The 17,363-nt window shown below is 39.9% G+C and overlaps 1 protein-coding gene across 1 annotated transcript in view; it reads right to left on the reverse strand.

Moving 5' to 3' along the window:
• The window catches only part of LOC103607003 (lipid phosphate phosphatase-related protein type 1), a 51,165-nt gene that overhangs the window by 4,267 nt on the left and 29,535 nt on the right, over positions 1–17,363 (reverse strand). The window contains exons 3-5 of the mRNA XM_008591559.1: positions 9,957–10,207; positions 5,196–5,372; positions 1,668–1,799 (exon numbers count right to left, since the gene is read on the reverse strand). Coding sequence (XP_008589781.1) covers positions 1,668–1,799; positions 5,196–5,372; positions 9,957–10,207 — 560 coding nt within the window. The remainder of the gene's footprint in view (positions 1–1,667; positions 1,800–5,195; positions 5,373–9,956; positions 10,208–17,363) is intronic.

Genomic DNA, 17,363 nt, shown 5'->3' on the forward strand with positions numbered 1-17,363 from the left:
CGGCCAGCTGCAAAAAAAAAAAAAAAAAAAAAAGACACAGGCTGCTATGTTTGTGGAACTCAGCAAATATTTTCAATTTCCTCTTTAAATTCATCTTTGTCTTCAGTTACTTTACCTCAAAAATAGTTAACCATGCTGACCTCACTAGGCACGAAAACATTAGATCAGTAAGAAAAGCTAGAGATTGTATTTCACCATTTCATTATGAGGTATTTTTATTTGGCTAATTTGTCATTCAACCTGCAACAACAGGCTGTATATAAATAAACCAGAAATAATTTTTTCAGTATTTTTTTTTTCTAATTAGACCAAGTCAAAATGTTCACCTTAATACAACTTAAGGGAAAACATACAAACAAAAATACTTGGCACCGGGTTTCATGGAGAACCCGAAGTACTTTTCCCCAAATGGAAACAGCTTTATTGTTGTTTTTCTCTGGTTCATTAATAAAATTAGAAAAACTTCATTAAAGAGGAAAAGACATAGGGTAGCTTATCTCTAATAGTTAATATTTTATAACATTTTATATATAACTAAGTGAAAAAATTTAAATGCTGCACTGAAATGAAGTGCATGATAGTGCAAATCACCTCCCACTGGAATTATTTATAAAAAATGGTTTAGTAAGAAAATGCCAAAAACAAACAAGATTAAAATAAACTATTACAGAAAATAAACATTTTAGCAGGACTCAGCTACCTGAAAAAAGTGACATGCTACTAAAAACACTTTTATTTGTTGTCCTCTGTGTCACTTAAAGATCTCCCACCCATTCCAGTTTCCCACTTGCTAGCTGTGCAACGTTGGGCAAATAATTTAACACTGCTGTTTTCAGTATTCTTTATCTGTGAAGTGGGAATTATAGTGTGTACTCAATAGGGTGGTTTCTCAAATACTATGTTTGTAAAACATGTAGCAATTGTCCTAAGCAAAAGTAAGTGCTTGATACGGTCTTTCCAGGTGCCTTTCAGTTGGCAGGTCTTCTCTGTGGCTTTCCCTGTCTTCTCAACCAGAGGGTTTTTTTGTTTTGTTTGTTTCCCTTCACTAGTATTCACACAGCACCTTGTGGACCTCTGATTTAGCACGGCATATTACAGTTACTCATTCATAGCCACCTTTCCCGGTCATCTGTGAGTTCCTGAGAGCAAGGACTGTGTGTCTAATTATTTCTCATATTCTTGGCATGATACAAGGTCTTATTGTGGAATAACTGATCAGGAAGGATTGTTGCATTAGATTTTTGGCACCAAAAGAAATCCAAAGGACATTTAGTTAGTGGCCTTTATAATATGCCTCTAGCTCACATTACCAGATGTAAAAAAATCTTTTTATTTCTAAATATTGTCCTAGTTACTAAGTCAAATTGGCTTCCCACATGATTAGTCCAAATTTTCTAAATGCGGTATTGAAGCAGCTGTGGTTTACGTTAGACATTACTAAGAACTTCCTGAGGATGCATGATTGACCACCCCCACAATGAATATAGGACTAACTGAGGGAAGCTGTGATGACTCCTTTCTTGAGGGCCTTACAGTGAGGGAATCAGATTTTTATTGATGCTGGGTAGATTGAGTGGTGTCTTGTCTCCAGTAGGGGAATAAATAGACCTTCCAAGGTAATGGGTTTGAGACTGTTGGTTTCATTTGCTAAAACCACTTTACTATACCTGTGCACTTAAGGTTTCCAAAGGGCTCTCTATCCTTGGGAAAGCCATTAGGGGTACTCCACGGGGATCCTCGGGTTTGGGTTTGGAAGGAGATCCTTGCGTTCCTTTAAAGTTATGGACCACACACATTCCCTGCAGGATGAGGGGAAAAAAGACTGTGGTCAGACTGCAGCCATCAATTCCTGTCCCTCTGGAATGTGCAGGCCGCTCCTCTTGAATATCATCACAGAGTGACTTTTTTCCTTCGGAGGAGGGGATAAGGACCATGGGAAGACCTGAGGCATGGCCCAGGGTGTCTGCTGATCATGGCCAGTGATAATCAATTCACCCTCTTGGGCCTGTTTTCTCACCTGTGAAATGGGAATGGTACCTACTTCATAGATTTGTGATGAGTAAAGAAAGACACAATGAACGTAAATCACCTCATAATAACAGCTAACATTTATCAAGGGCCACTCTGTGTCTGGCACTGTTGTGAGGATTTTGCCTTGTTGAACCCACCCAACAATTATACAAGGGAGGTGCTCTTATCTGCAGCTTAGATAAGGAGGCACAGGGAAGTTAGATCACTTGCCTAAGGTTACATAGAGATTTAAACTCCAGATTTCCTCAATCACACCACTATGCTATTTTACCTCTTAACAAGTGCCAAACATATAGCAAGTACTCAGTCAATGCTAGCTAGTCTTTAACTCCCACCTTAGATGATCATCCTCAAATTACGTGACTATTCTTTGCTTGAGAATAACTCATTAGTAGCAGTTTTATTGCTTCCCTTTAGAAACTTTCCCTATAAATTACTACCCACTTTTCTTTATTACTGAGGCCCCTTCACAGCTGACTCTGTTTTTACCATCATCTCTTGCTCCTTTTGCCCATGTAGAGTTTATCTGCTTCTTCCTGTACTTTTTCTTTCATTATTCTGCATCTTTGTTTCTACATCCAGTGTCTGTCAATCCTTCCTGCCACTCTTCAAACCCTGCAGGACACTTACATAAATAATCTCTACCTGGCTCACCTCCGTCTCTCTCTCCAGTTCTGCTTACATTTCCTCCATTCAGAAAATGGGAGAAGGGGAGGGTGTAGGAGCTCTGGGGTTGAGAGACTGAGATCAGATCCATGACTTATTGGTCGGGTGGCTACTGGGCAAGTTACTCATCTTTGAGCCTCACTTTCCCCATCTATATAATGAAGATGTGAGTATTGTTAGGATTGCCCTAGGAACACGTGATTTGATGTATGTAAAGTATAGGGCATGTAGTAAATGCTCAACTAATGATCTCCTTTTCCCTTCCCCCACCTTTTTCCTCCTGGGAAACACAAACATGTAATGTTCAGCCTAAGCGGCAAGTATGCTGTCGATCTGTCTTTGCTCTTCTCTCCCTGTCTGTCTCCTCTCCAACTCTCTGCTTGGGAACGCCTCCAGTCTCCTCCATGGCATTCTTCCCTTCCCATGTCCCAGACTTGCGTGTGTCCATGAAGTGTGTACACGTGCTTCTGCACATGTCAGCAGTGCTCTCTCTCATGCCAGAGCAATTCAGCAGCAGATCTGAGTCTTTGATAAAGGGATTTGTGGAAAACAGATTTTGACATCAATTGGGAAATCACTTGAAAGCAGCAGCAGATCAAATAGTCACTGAGCAGTATGACACAGGGCTGCAAGTCACGGAAAGAAAACTAGTTTCATGTTACAGCAGAATGTGTATAGGGGGCTGCAGCAAACACCACAGCTATCGTAGATATCATCCACGAAAGCACCATGAAATTGCTGGGGACAGGCAGAATTCCTCTTCTAACTGGGGGTGGCTGGCTCTAGGACCAATGGACAGCAAAACTTTGGCTTTTCTTTGGAGCTCAAGCCTTCATTTATGTCACTGATCCCTCTTTGACACCCCTCTCTTCTCTCCAAGCCACCTGTATTCTTTCCCTCTTTCCAAAAGCATTCCTCAGGAAATACCCCTTATATCAACATTCCAGGATCATCTCAGCGCTACTTTTCCTGCGACTTCATCCAGAGAATTTGCATCTCAGTTCTTCATCTTTCACTATAGACAAAAAAGCCCAGATCTATTCAAAATAATTTTGAATTAGAATGGAGGTTCCCAATCAGTGTTCTGAGTGAACATGAGCATTTTTTTGTGTGTATCTTGGAAGGTAAAAAAGTTGGGAAATTGAGGTACAGGTAGGAGAGGCATATATGTATTTTGTATGTTGAGGGCAGGGAGGACAGAGAGGAAAAGGAGTTAAGTCATATGACTGAAATCCATCTGTGTGCAACACCAGTCTTAACAGTCTTGGATCAGAAAGGGTGGAATAGGAGAGGTCCTTTGAGATTGTGATGAATTCTTTCTCCTTGTGGAGGCTTCCTGAATATTGTTGGAGGATTTATTTGATGCACAATATGAGTCTCCATGCCTGGTGACTCACTGTAAATCCTCCTGGGCTTATTTTAAATTCTTGAAGATAGTAAATGTCTGCACCTCTCTGGTATGCCCACAGAATGGAATATTATACAGCAATAAAAAGGGAAGGAATTATTCATTCTATAACATGAATGCATCTCAAAATAATTATGCTGGTTGAAAGACACCAGAAAAAGAATACATACTATATGAATCCATTTATATGAACTCCTAGAAAAGGCAAACTAATATGGAATGATAGAAGACTAGTATTTGGGGATGAGGGGAAAGAAAGAGTGGAAGAGAAGGCTGTATTTCAAAACCTATCAAATTGTACACTTCATGTGCTATTTGCTATATGCCTGATATACCCCAAAACTAAAAAAATAAGAGGTTCCTCTTCTTTTCCAACCCAACTCAGATTAAGGGATTTTCTAGGTGAGCAGGTGGCCAGGCCCCCATCTGTATGAGAAGCTAAAACATTAGAAATGTAAAAATGTGAAAACATTGTATTAACCAAAACTCTGCTCCAGGATGGTGATATGTGATTGAGAAGACAGTTGTCATGGAAATAAGATGCCCCAGTGGCATGTTCAGATAATAACAGAGGCCTTCCGAAAGGCGGGTGTGTGGTTAGCTGCAGGATTCTCGTACTTCTGAGCAGAATACACAGCTTTTCTTGGGATGCTGGAGCAGAGGCTGCCTGCTGCTACCAGTGCTCTTCATTCTCTCTTCTTCACCAGGCAACACTTAGCCTCTGCTCCCAATACATTGAGAACAAATATTTTAAAGACATTGGTTTGAAGGTAAGCCAAATTATTATTCTGCCTGGCCCCAATCCCAAGCCCAGCATTGAAAGAAATAGAGCAAGCTGTCCTTCTTGGGTCATTCCTCTTCCTGACCCCCAGAAGGAATATGGCCAATCATATTAGTGAAAGAAAGGGTGCTTTGAAATCATTCTTGCAGGAAAAGGATGCATTGTACCTGGAGAATAATTCCAACTCACAAGGTTAGGACAAGGGAAAACGAACTTAGATTGTGATGTCTGAGAAACTCGACTTGCCATGATCTTAAGCAGCCATTCAGAGGGCACAAGAGGGAAAAAGGCAGAGGGGAGTTAACCTACCAGAAACAGGGCCACAGCAGTGCCCAGGATGAAGCCTGCAATCACGTCTGAGCAGTGGTTCCGATACTCAGAGACCCGGTTGAGGCCCGTCAGGAAGGCTGTGCAGAGGGTCCCGAGGCACAGCACCGGCTTGGCCAGTCGACTGCTCTTCGTTTTGATTGTGCTTGTGATGTACATCTGGAACAGGACAGAGGCCAGGGCATAGCCAGGCAGCCTCCTTGCACTGGCACATACACACCCATGGGCACACCAGCACACACAAAGAGGGGCCTGTCCAAAGTAACCAAACCGACTAGTTTTCCTTGAACAACTCCACTAGTAAAAAAATTTAGGTAGAAAACTAAGCAGCAAGAACAGTGAACAGATGCACATTAATTGGTCTTTTGTATTCTAGTGGGCACACGTACAGAAGTTATAGTGATGTAAAGAATGACAGAATGATAATGATCAGAACATGCAGTTTTTATGCAACAAATTAGAGAATCATTTTGGGTATTAGGAAACCCATTTTTAAAAAATCTCAGATACTAAACAAACCTTCTGAGAATGAATCTTCTGGTGGAGAAGACCAGGTAGGGGAGCAACTGTACACTTGTGTCCCCTGTAGTCCTGGCTGCTTCCTCACACTTTCAGGTAATCGGTACAAACATGTTGACTGATTTGTTGATGATGAAGAATTTCCAAGCCACTGTGTCACACAAATATTGTGCTGGGAAACTGATTCTCACATTCCTTGGGAACACTGCGATCAGCCTTATCCATTCATTGACTCCAGTGTATTCTAAAATATTAAACTTTTTGTATGCCACAGCATATAAAGGTTGGGAAGACCTGAATTAAAGGATGTGCAGGATAATGCAACTTATGACACCTGAGATAAGGGCTCTTATTTCATTGCAAATAGCTGGGTAAGACTCTTAAGTTTCATAAGCTTAGTTATCAAATGTGTGCTTTCTGGTCTGGAGTTAGGAAGACATGGCTCTGAAATAAGTAAACACTTTATATTAGAGCACCTTTGATAATGCTTACAAGAAACCACTAGAGGGCACTACTGATCTATCATTTCTCAACAAATGGGCTGAATGAATTTAGCAACGTTAAAAAACAATATGCTGCTATTTAAATTAGTCTGTAATATATTGTATGCTCTGAGCACATATAAGATCAAATAAATGCATTTTGTAATATTATAATGTAAATTGTTCCTTTCTTAGAATGATGCTTCAACACTAGTGTGAATATCAAAAGATGGCAACCTCTAGTCTATGTAACAGATGCCCTACAAAACTGTGGTTAGATCAAAGTTACATAAACTATAGCATATTATTACACTATTCTAAGGCTGTGCGGAAAATTTTTACTTAATCTGTACTGTATATATTTAGTTTTCTAATGTGTCTATATTGTTTTCTAATTACATTCTTTATAAATCTTTCCTAATAATGTAAATTGTTCCTTTCTTAGAATGATGCTTCAACACTAGTGTGAATATCAAAAGATGAAAACCTCTAGTCTATGTAACAGATGCCCTACAAAACTGTGGTTAGATCAAAGTTACATAAACTATAGCATATTATTACACTATTCTGAGGTTGTGCGGAAAATTTTTACTTAATCTGTACTGTATATATTTAGTTTTCTAATGTGTCTATATTGTTTTCTAATTACATTCTTTATAAATCTTTCCTCTAAGACTGAAGTATTAAGAGCAAGTGCCTATGGTTCGTATTCTTCATGATATTAACTAGTACTTAGGAAATACTTGAGTAATTTCTGAAAGCAGTTAACATGTAATAGAAACATTAGTACAATTGGAATCTTATATCAGGGTTTATCTGATTTTAGTCTGTGAGGTATGATTTTAATTAGATTATATCTGAATCCTTGAAAACATGTGCTTATAGCAGTGTCTAGTCTTTGTGAGCTGACTAGATTTACTTCTTTCTCCCCAAAAGAAGTTTACATCTCATCTAATGGTGAGATAGTAGCTTATTATGAGTAACAGGTTTATTTTTATTATGGTATTATCAAAATTTCACACAGTAGTACCATGAGTCTGAAAACACAGGAAAAAGCACAAGAGGACATTGCTTTATACAACTTAGGTTCTAGATGATTTAGGACATTCTGAAAATTGGAAAATATGCTGAATGCCTTAGAAAGCTTTCTTTGTTCAAAAAATACTTGGCATAGATTTTTAAGTTTTTTTTTTTGTTTGTTTGTTTGTTTTTGTTTTTTTTTTTTTTTTGGTAAAGCAAAACTGATCTGTTTTGTAAATTGAGGCTCCTGTATTATTTGCTTTCATGTTCCCTTAGTGTGGGGGCAGCTGAAATCATTTGTATCACATATTAAAGAATAGATCCATTTGTATATCTTCCCTTGAGAAATGTCTATTTAATTTTTAATTGGATTGTTTTTGCACTGTAAGGTGTTTGAATTCCTGTATATCTGGCTATTAATCCCTTGTCAGATGTATAGTTTGTAAATATTTTCTCCCATTCTATAGGTTGTCTTTTTACTCAACAGGTACATGAAAAAAATGCTCAACATCATCAGCATCAGAGAAATACAAAATTAATCCCTTGTCAGATGTATAGTTTGTAAATATTTTCTCCCATTCTGTAGGTTGTCTTTTTACTCAACAGGTACATGAAAAAAATGCTCAACATCATCAGCATCAGGGAAATACAACTCAAACCACATTGAGATATTCTCACCCCAGTTAGACTGGCTATTATCAGAAAGACAGACTAACAAATGCTGGCGAGGATGCAGATAAAAAAGAACCCTTCCACATTGTTGGTGGGAGTGTAAATTAGTACACTCACTATGAAAAACAGTGTGGAGCTTTCTCAAACAACTACAGATAGAACTACTATACGATCTGGCAATCCTTCTACTGGGTATATACCCAAAGGAATGGAAGGCATCATGACAAATGGATCCCTGCACCTCCATTTTCATCGCAGCTCTGCTTACAATAGCCAAGATATGGAATTAATCTAAATGTCCATCAACAGATGACTGGAAAAGGAAAATGCACAATGGAATACTATTCAGCCATAAGAAAGAATGAAATTCTGCCATTCACAGCAACATGGATGAGCTTGGAGAAAATAATGTTAAGTGAAATCAGCCAGGCACAGGAAGAGAAATACCACATGTCCTCACTCATAAGTGGGAGCTAAAAAATAAATTTAAAAAGATACAACAATCACAATACACCGAACCTTTAAAAGGAGAGAACAGAATTGTGTTTACTAGAGGTAGGAAAAAAGGGAAATTGGATGTGAAATTAGCAAAAAAAATGGCTAATGGACACAAAGAATGATTTCGTTTTGTAATGATAAATATACTAATTATCTTGATTCAATCATATATTGTACACAGGCATTGATATTCAACTCTTTACCCCCACAAATATGTATAATCATTTCAATAAAAAAATTAAGTCTAAAAGAAATAACTAGGAAGACATATTGGATAGTTGATAGTTGATGAATTTGTCTACAGATGCGATCCTGTAAATGGAATGCAAAGGCACTATCTGTTCTTGGTTAAAGAGTATTCAGCAAATTGATTTAAACTCTACTAAACAGACCAGACCTGTAGTCAGAGACTGATTTCCACCCTGGGGGCGAGGGCAAGGACACTCTTCCCTCAGAGGCAGAAGGTGCCTCCTGCAGTGACTCTCAGTGGGGGATGGGAGCATGCGGGGTGGGAAGCGGGTGCAGCTGAGGTGCACTTCGAATGTCTGGGACAAATGGAGCAGACGATTGGAAAGGGTTCTTTCCTCTGCCTTCTCCCTTTCCCACCTTTCTTTAAGGCTCACTAGCTAGTCCCATCCTGAATATACAATAAGTTAAAATAAGGAAAAGGGGTGTCTGTGACCAACAGTCACCCCTCCGCTGGTATGTGCATGCTGTCCAGCGGAGACATTATGATGGCAGCATGTGGAGCCTTGGAGGCAGATCCCTGTACTTCTGTGTTCTGGTTCTAAGGAAGCATAGGCCAGAGAAAGGTGAGAGGTGGTCATTTCCTAAATGGATGTAGTTAGAGGGACACCATTGTTTCTTCTTCAAGATGTGGTATACACTTTGGATTTTCTCTGTAATGATGGCAGTAAAATTGAAAGAGAACATTATACCCTAGTGGGGCAGTGAAAGGCTGTGTGATTTGGGGAGCAGTGAGAAGTGAACTTTTGGGTGCTGGGGTTCTCTAGATGGCCCATCTCTGCCAGCAAAGTGATGGAGCATCAAAAGAGCAAAGGAAAGCTGTGTATTTATCATGGGTCTGCACATAGTGGGGGCAGTCATTCACATGAGGCTCACACCAGAAAATTTGTAGGCAGGTTATGAGAAAAGTGTGCTGTTCTGGAGCTAACCAAAACTTTGGCAAATGGTGCTGTTGTGAGCAATGAGAGAATCCTAGACATGGTGCCAGGAGCTTGAGTCCCAGCTCTGTGTTCTTAACTATTCTCTGGGCCCCAGTTGCTGCATCTGTAAAATCAGAGTATGTAACCAGGTGATTATCCAAGTTCTTTCCAGAAGTAATACCCTATGGCAGGTCAGGATATTATACTGGGATGTTGGGAGTGAGGTGGAGCGGGCGTGCTATTATATCAACAGCATGAAGGAGAAACGTGTTGTACAAGCCTTTAAAAATCACTGTAAGTGACAGCGATGAAAGAATGGGAGTGGCGAGGGCAGAAAGGCAAATGTCCCAGCAAAAACTTGACATGAGACAGGAAGACTCGCTCACCGTGGCATATAAGGCGGAGTAAATGCTCAGAGCAGCGTGTTTGGAGGGAAAAGATCTCCGAGCCTTTTCTATCACTTCCAGGTCTCCAGTGCAAATGTTCCCGTTGTTTATGAACTGGTGGTGTGCTCGGCAGTCTGCACTGGTGTAATTCGGCTTGCACACGGTCAGGAAGTATGGCGTTAGGTGCCCAGTGACCACTTGTCCGGCGTTTACAAAAATATCAGTAGCAAAAAGTCCAAATGCAAACACTCCTGTAAAGAGATTTAAAATAATTAGGGATGGTGACATACCATGTTGTTTGGTTTTACCCCAAGAGGAAACAGATCAGTGAGAGTCCACAGTGACCTCTCAAAAATGATCCTAAGTACTCCCAGAGTCAAATTGTCCCCTCACCTTTATCTGTCCAGGGAGTGGTGCCTGCTTCCCAAATCACCATTTCTTCCAAACTGATGCAGACATCCTACTGTTAGTAGAAAACACATTTTCTTGTTGTGTATGAGGAATTAGAAGCAGCATAGTCCAATGGAAAGAATTTGAATTTTGGAGTCACGTAGACCTGAGCTCCAGCCTCACTGTTGGTGACTCATTCAAAGCATAAGTTATTTACCTTCTTTGAAACCTTGGTACTCTCAGTAGCCAAATAGAGGGGGGGTAGTTTGGGAAGATGAAATAAGATGTACAAAATACCCACTGTGTTGTCCAGCTTTCAGTAATTACTCAACACTAGTTCTCTTTCCTTCTATAGAAAACATGTTTTCTCTGGTCCTATTTGGAAATACAAATACTAGGAGGAGTTAGCTATAGTATAATGACAGGTGAGAAGTCTCTTAAAAAAAAAAAGATCATTCCAGAAATCTTGATTGAACCGGATGGTTCATTTGACATTGGAAACAGAAAATGAGAATATAGGGTGTTAAGGACAAATGTTGTTGACTATATTAGTTTCCTGTTGCTGCTGTAACAAAGTACCAGAGACTGAGCAGTTTAAAGCAATACAAATGCATCCTCTTAAAGTTCTACTCTTCAGAAATCCAAAATAGGTTTCATTAGGCAAAACTCAAGGTGGTTACAGGGCTGTGTTCCTCCTGAAAGCTCCAGGGTAGAATTCATTCCTTGCCTTTCCCAGCTTCTAGAAGCTGTCTTCATTCCTTGTTCTATGGTTCCTTTCTTCAGCAATTGCATCATTCCGACTTCTGCTTCCATTGTCACATCTCTTTCCCTGACTCTGATCTTCCTGTCTGTCTCTTATAAAGACCCTTGTGATTTTATTTAGTACATCTGAATAATCCAGAATAATCTCCATCTCCCCATCTTAAGATCTTTAATTTAATCATAACCGCAATTCTCTTTTGTTATGTAAGGCAACATATTCACCATTTCAAGGGACATGGCCACCTTTTCTTAGGGAGTAGGGACATTATTCTGACTGTGCTGTTTGGCTGAGAACCCTGAGGGTAGGCTATACTTCCTGGATCTAGCCCCAACAAGTTTAAATGTGGATAGGCAGAATTCATTATAGGAAGCTTTGCTGTGAATTATTTCAAAGTCTGTACATTGCATCTATAGATTATCTTTTAGATATATTAAGAGAGGCTATACAGAGCTCAAAGTACAAGTCACTGAAAGGATGAAGATGACTTTTTAAATGCAACTCAAGGAGAGGTTGGCAAGTGTGAGAGGCATTTTAACACTTATAAATGCTAAGGGTTAGTTTCAATTAAATTTTTACCAATTTCGACTCCTATATTCAAAGTCCTAAATCTGCAAATTGTGCTGATTTCAGCACCCAATATTTAATCCATTATATCAGAAGTAAAGACAAGTTTGGCTGAAACCTTCATCCAATTTTCATTTTGATCTGTATTGATTGCTATAATTTTCCTTTTTGTGGCTTTGCCAGAATGTGCTTTATCACATGAGAACTGGCTCTTTTAATAGTGTCAGCCTGCTCACACAGTGTCCGACCTCTGAAAGCAGGCATTCATTGATCACTCACGGCAGTTTTTACCCCAGGTTCTAGATGTCTGAATGATTTGAAATTTTTTTTACATCTTCAAGCAAGATTCCCAAAGACCAGGTCTCTGGCTTTTTCAAGGGGCAATGTCTGTGAAACTAGGGTAATTTATGATTTGAAATAGGAAAAGGGACAGCCCTTTCCTCTGGCATTTTATTTTAGTGCTTCCGACGTGGGCGGGTTTGTTCTTTCTGAGGATTTCTAGGCTCCTCAGATCAGTGTCTGTAGTGCCAGCTCTGTGGACACAGTGATTCTGTAACTGTCAGCTCTCCACTTTGGTGTCCTGTATGTCATTGCTAGAAGTTGCTTTTCTCTCTGCCTCCTCTGGGTTATTTCTGCTTCTCCTGATGCCTTAACAAGCATCTGCTTTCCAAATGCACAGATCATCCTGGTGCATGTGGTCTAGCTTTGAAGGGTACCGTGTCAGCCTGGGGAGTCCACCTGCCTGGTGCAGGCCACATGAAGAAAGGGCGGTAGAACCTGCAGCAGTGCTTCACAGACAACATCAGATCTCACAGTGCTTTCGTAAAGAAACTCAAGCCATCCCTCTGTTACTTAACCTGGAGCTCCTAGTGTGTATTTTTACAAGCCTCAGAAGCTAAAAGTAGCTTCTTTTGCCCTTAGAATTGGGTGAAGCACCATTTATGGTCTCCTGTATTTCAAGGTATAATTTGAAGGAGATGTTTCAAAAGTATACTATGTATCCTAACTTGGTGTCTAAAATTCTTCAAATGAGATATTTTTGAAATTTTAATTGACGCATCTTTCATTTCTGTAACCTCCTAAGCTGGTTCTTTTTATCTTATTGTTCTGTTCCATCAATAGTGTTTTTTGCTTCAGGGGAGCTGATTACATTTCTGAATGAGTTTTTGAATTTACAGCGGACACAAAAGTCTAAAAAGCACTTTTGATTTGCCAGAGCTATGCGCTCAAGACATTTGTTGTTGTTGTTGCTTTGTTCAGAATTCTGAAAAGTCTTGGTTTGGAAGATCAAGAGCCATGCCTGGAGGATGAGACAACTGAGTTTCTAAAATCAACCATAGAGCGATAGAGGATGCAATGTCACACAACGAACAGATGAAACCCTGCTTGGTCTGGCTGAAGGACTGAAGGGGCACCTTGCCTCTTGCAGGTGTCAAACCTCAAAGGCTGGGCAAGAGAAATCTCCAGAATGATTTTTTGGAAATGCAGATGAAGGGTGTCCTGTGCCTCTCAGGGTGTAGCTCAGGAACCATGCAAACCTCTAAGAAGTTTCATATCCCTCTTGGCACAAGAATGACAAGGCAACTGCATTAGCAATGGCTGAGGGAGGGTCAAACTGGTTGAAAATAGCCCTGGAATTAAAACAAAGAGGTTGGCAGCTGCCGCTGATGTCCATGGTCTTGTCATGGTGACATGAATTGTCTAAGGAAACTGGAACCTGCCTCCTCTTTGTGGCTGAAAACAATTTAACTGATACATGCTGAGCAAGCCAAAGGATGAAGAAAGAAGATGAAAGTATTAAAGTCCCTCATTTTTGTTTTTTTCCTCAGGATTTTGCCTGGAACCCATCTAACCTAGATGTCTTTGGACAAGTTAGGATCTTTGATCACTAGGAGTTTAGGGCATGGAGTAAAATTCTATGACCTGGTTCCTGTTATGAAATCCATGCAGGGCTCCAGCCCCCCTCTACCAAGAATGCAGCAGAAACAGTGATATCACCAGGAGATGGGCATGATGAGGGTCTTTGAGGTCACAGGTAATTTGGTCTCCTGGCAAATGTAATGGGTTTCAAACAGGATACCTTCAAAATTTGGCAAAATACATAACCAGATGGCTCAGTGCTGAGCACTCTGGCGCTTTCCACGTAGCAGACCAAACCTTCATTACCTAGACCTAGGTAACAGAGTAATAATTCACAGGGGCTGGTGCGGTGAGCGAAGGAAAGAGCAACTTTCTTTTAAGTCCAAAGAGCCTGTGACCTGAGATAGAGCCTTCAAACTGAAGGCCACATTTTTTTCACCAAATTATAAATGTAATTTTCCAAATTATAAATGTATTAAAAATAGCACCTTGCTGATGGCCTCTGATGGAACACTTCTCAATTGTCCACTAAAGTAGCAAACAAGATGGCAACTTGTAATGACACTGAGAGCCAGGACTGATGCCAACCCATGGAGAGAAATCAGTGAGAGGTTTCCACTGTCAACCTACATATGGAGTTAAAAATAGCACCTTGCTGATGGCCTCTGATGGAACACTTCTCAATTGTCCACTAAAGTATACATGACAGCAGCAAACAAGATGGCAACTTGTAATGACACTGAGAGCTAGGACTGATGCCAACCCATGGAGAGAAATCAGTGAGAGGTTTCCACTGTCAACCTACATATGGAGTATGTTTAATCTGTCTCTCTCTCACACACACACATATAGTCTCACCTCACGGAAAACTCAAGCTCTTCTTCAGAAGACAGAGACCACAGCAGAAAATCCAGGGAAAGATTGCCTTTCTCCCCTACTGCCTGGCCCCTGACGCTGAGATCCAGGTTTTAGACTTTTCAGAGAGTAGGACTGCTTTCTCTCCGTTGGATGAGATCCACTCTTTGAATTTGCCCACGATGGTCTCCTCTCCTACCTCAATTTTCTGAATGTATTTAGAGACACACTCCTGGACAAGAAAGAGGCAGGAAGGAGCAGGGGCACAGGCATCTGCACCCTGCACCCCAAGAGCACTAGAGCCGTGTGCTCTGGAGAGCAGCTCATGCTGGGTTCTGCGTCTTTGGGTGCACTTTGTCCTGAGAGAGCATCAGAGAACCCAGCAGTGAGGACAGGAGAAGATGCCAGTTCTGGAAGCTGAGGGGCTCAGTAGAAAGCCTGCTAACTAGGCACTGGACTCTGTGCTGTGCACACCAACCTCCTCTCAAGCTATAACTCTGAAGAGTGGGCCAAGAGCGAATCTCAGTTCTATCTGTTGGTGAACACTGAGTGTGTATTGATTTTGCCCCACTTAAGAGTGAATAGGGAGAAATAAACAATCACATAGCACATGGGGGTTTTGGAAAAATACTCTTGTTTTAGATTTGTATGTTACCATTATTCTGTTTCATATTCCTTGCTCAGTAGGAATTTTACATCGACGTGAATTAGTCAATAGTGTCCATCTCTCACAATAGGACTATAGAATATATGAGATTTATAAGTGCAAGGAACACATTTACTTTTGTTCATCATTGTATTCCCAGCACCTAATATCAAACTTGGCACAAAGTAAACATTTAATAGATATTTGTGGAATCAATGAATTGAAGATACTTGAGAGAAGATAAACAGAAGAGAATCAGAGGCCTGATTCTATAGAACACAGGGTTGACATCAAACTATATAACATGTCCCTTTTTCATAAACGTTTCATAAACCATGTCTCTTTTTCATAAACTTAAAAAAATCCAGTATAGTGCTGCACACCTAGGAAATGAAGAGGATAATTGAAAACTGAGACTTTAAAAGTGTTCTATGAATCATAATTTGGAAATCAAAGCATCTTTTGTTTTCAATGCAGCAAGAATTGAAAAAAGAACCTTAAATTGAAGTATGAAGATCCATGCCATACACAGGAAAGATGACTTATTGAAGACCTTTGTAAAGCACAAGGAACCTAGAAGTCATGATGAATTTAGGAAGTAGTCATGGATACGTTTTACTTAGGTGTGCGCATCTTAGAAATGTCCTCATTTCTAATTCTGAGAAGCTGCAATGGCTGTCAGCTTAAATATTAACACACAGTTCCATGACTGCAGAGCTCCTACACTTTTTCACTTGGGGAAACACATGGAACTTAAGAATAGTGAAAAAGACATAACAGCAAGTTACTGGGTTAAGCTGGTAACAATACTCTGCATCTATGTGGAAAGGGCAGGGAGTGAATGTTCCCACACTGGGTGGCCTCAGCTGCTCTGTGGGCAGCTGCTCAGTCTGACCTGCAGTTTCTCCACCCCCCACCCCACTCCTTCCTCAACATTCGTTCTCAACCTGTTATCAAAAATTGTTAAGAGGAGTGTTCTTTTGTCTCTGTGTAGTAAAATGATGCAGTGAAAAAGAATGAAAGCATTATGTTCTGTGATACTGAGATCATTTTTGTCATTCTCAAAATTTAACCAGCTTTGTGCATCTTTTTGTAGTAGCTTTTCTACCATGATTTTCATAAAACAAGGAAACTTGCCCTCAAATAAGTTTCCAGCCTTTGCTTTTGTGGAAAAAATGGTGGAAAATCTTATTCCACACAAACAGGTACAAGCAAGTGCATGGATCTGCCAGTGCAGTTTTCAACAGTGGAAAGGAAACACATAAGGAGTTCTTAGGCTCAGTTTCCTAAGTTTCCTACATTCTGATCCAACCGTGAGCTCTTAGTTTCTAGATCGTATCTTTCATGAAATCACTGTTATAAATAGAATACTGGATATGAAGAAATGAGTATTTTATTCTTGCTTTTTCTTTTTCCACATCAAGATTCTCAGGAGGAAAATCTCAATGGAAAAAAGTTATTCAGCTCTTGCCCATGTGTCCTTGATTCAGCTGTGAAGACCATTCCTTCAGGAAACAACTCTTTAGGAAAAGAAAAGATGGAGAAATGTTTTCTCCGTAACATGCTTTATTCAAACAAAGTTTTCTAATGAAGATAATTTACCTTCAGTCATCCTGTACATCGCATTTCTTTGTAAGGATGTACTCAGCTGATGAGATGTTTTAATTAGACTGCCATGGATAGTAGGTAATAATAATCATCCCAGTAAAGATAATTATAACTAATGCACTGTGCTTAACATGTACTAGTATTTCTCAACCTTAGTTCACCTAATCTTCACCACAACTCCATAAAGGAGACATTATTATTATCTCCACATTGCACAGAAAAGGAAACTGAGGCACAGAGAGGTCAACTAACTTGACCAAGGTTACAAAGCTAGTAAGTAAGGAAGTGTGGGTTAGAAACTAAACAGTACAGCTCCAGAGTCCATCCTCTTTATCATAATCCTCTAAGCTTATTTTTCACGTATTTTAAAAATTATACAGGTAAGCATCAGGCAATGAAAACAGCACATTAGCTGTGTATGCTTGGTGGCATTCACACACACATGCATGCATGCACACATGCACAAGCACTGAGAAAAGGCGAGGATTTATAGCATGCTCCCCAATGAGATGTATTGCACTTGCCTCGACAGAACAAGTTTTCCTCAATTTTGTAGTCGATTTTCCAACAAGAACATGATGGAATATCTATAACATGTTGTCGTTGCATAAGGCACTTTTCTCATCACCTTGGCAATGAATCTGACTCTTTTTCTAATATATGATACAATCAATTGATGTAAGTTGATACGTGTACATTAAATACCATCTTATGCTTCAAA

The sequence above is a fragment of the Galeopterus variegatus genome, unplaced genomic scaffold (genome assembly GCF_000696425.1).
Source record: "Galeopterus variegatus unplaced genomic scaffold, G_variegatus-3.0.2 Scaffold7034, whole genome shotgun sequence".
Classification (NCBI taxonomy): domain Eukaryota; kingdom Metazoa; phylum Chordata; class Mammalia; order Dermoptera; family Cynocephalidae; genus Galeopterus; species Galeopterus variegatus.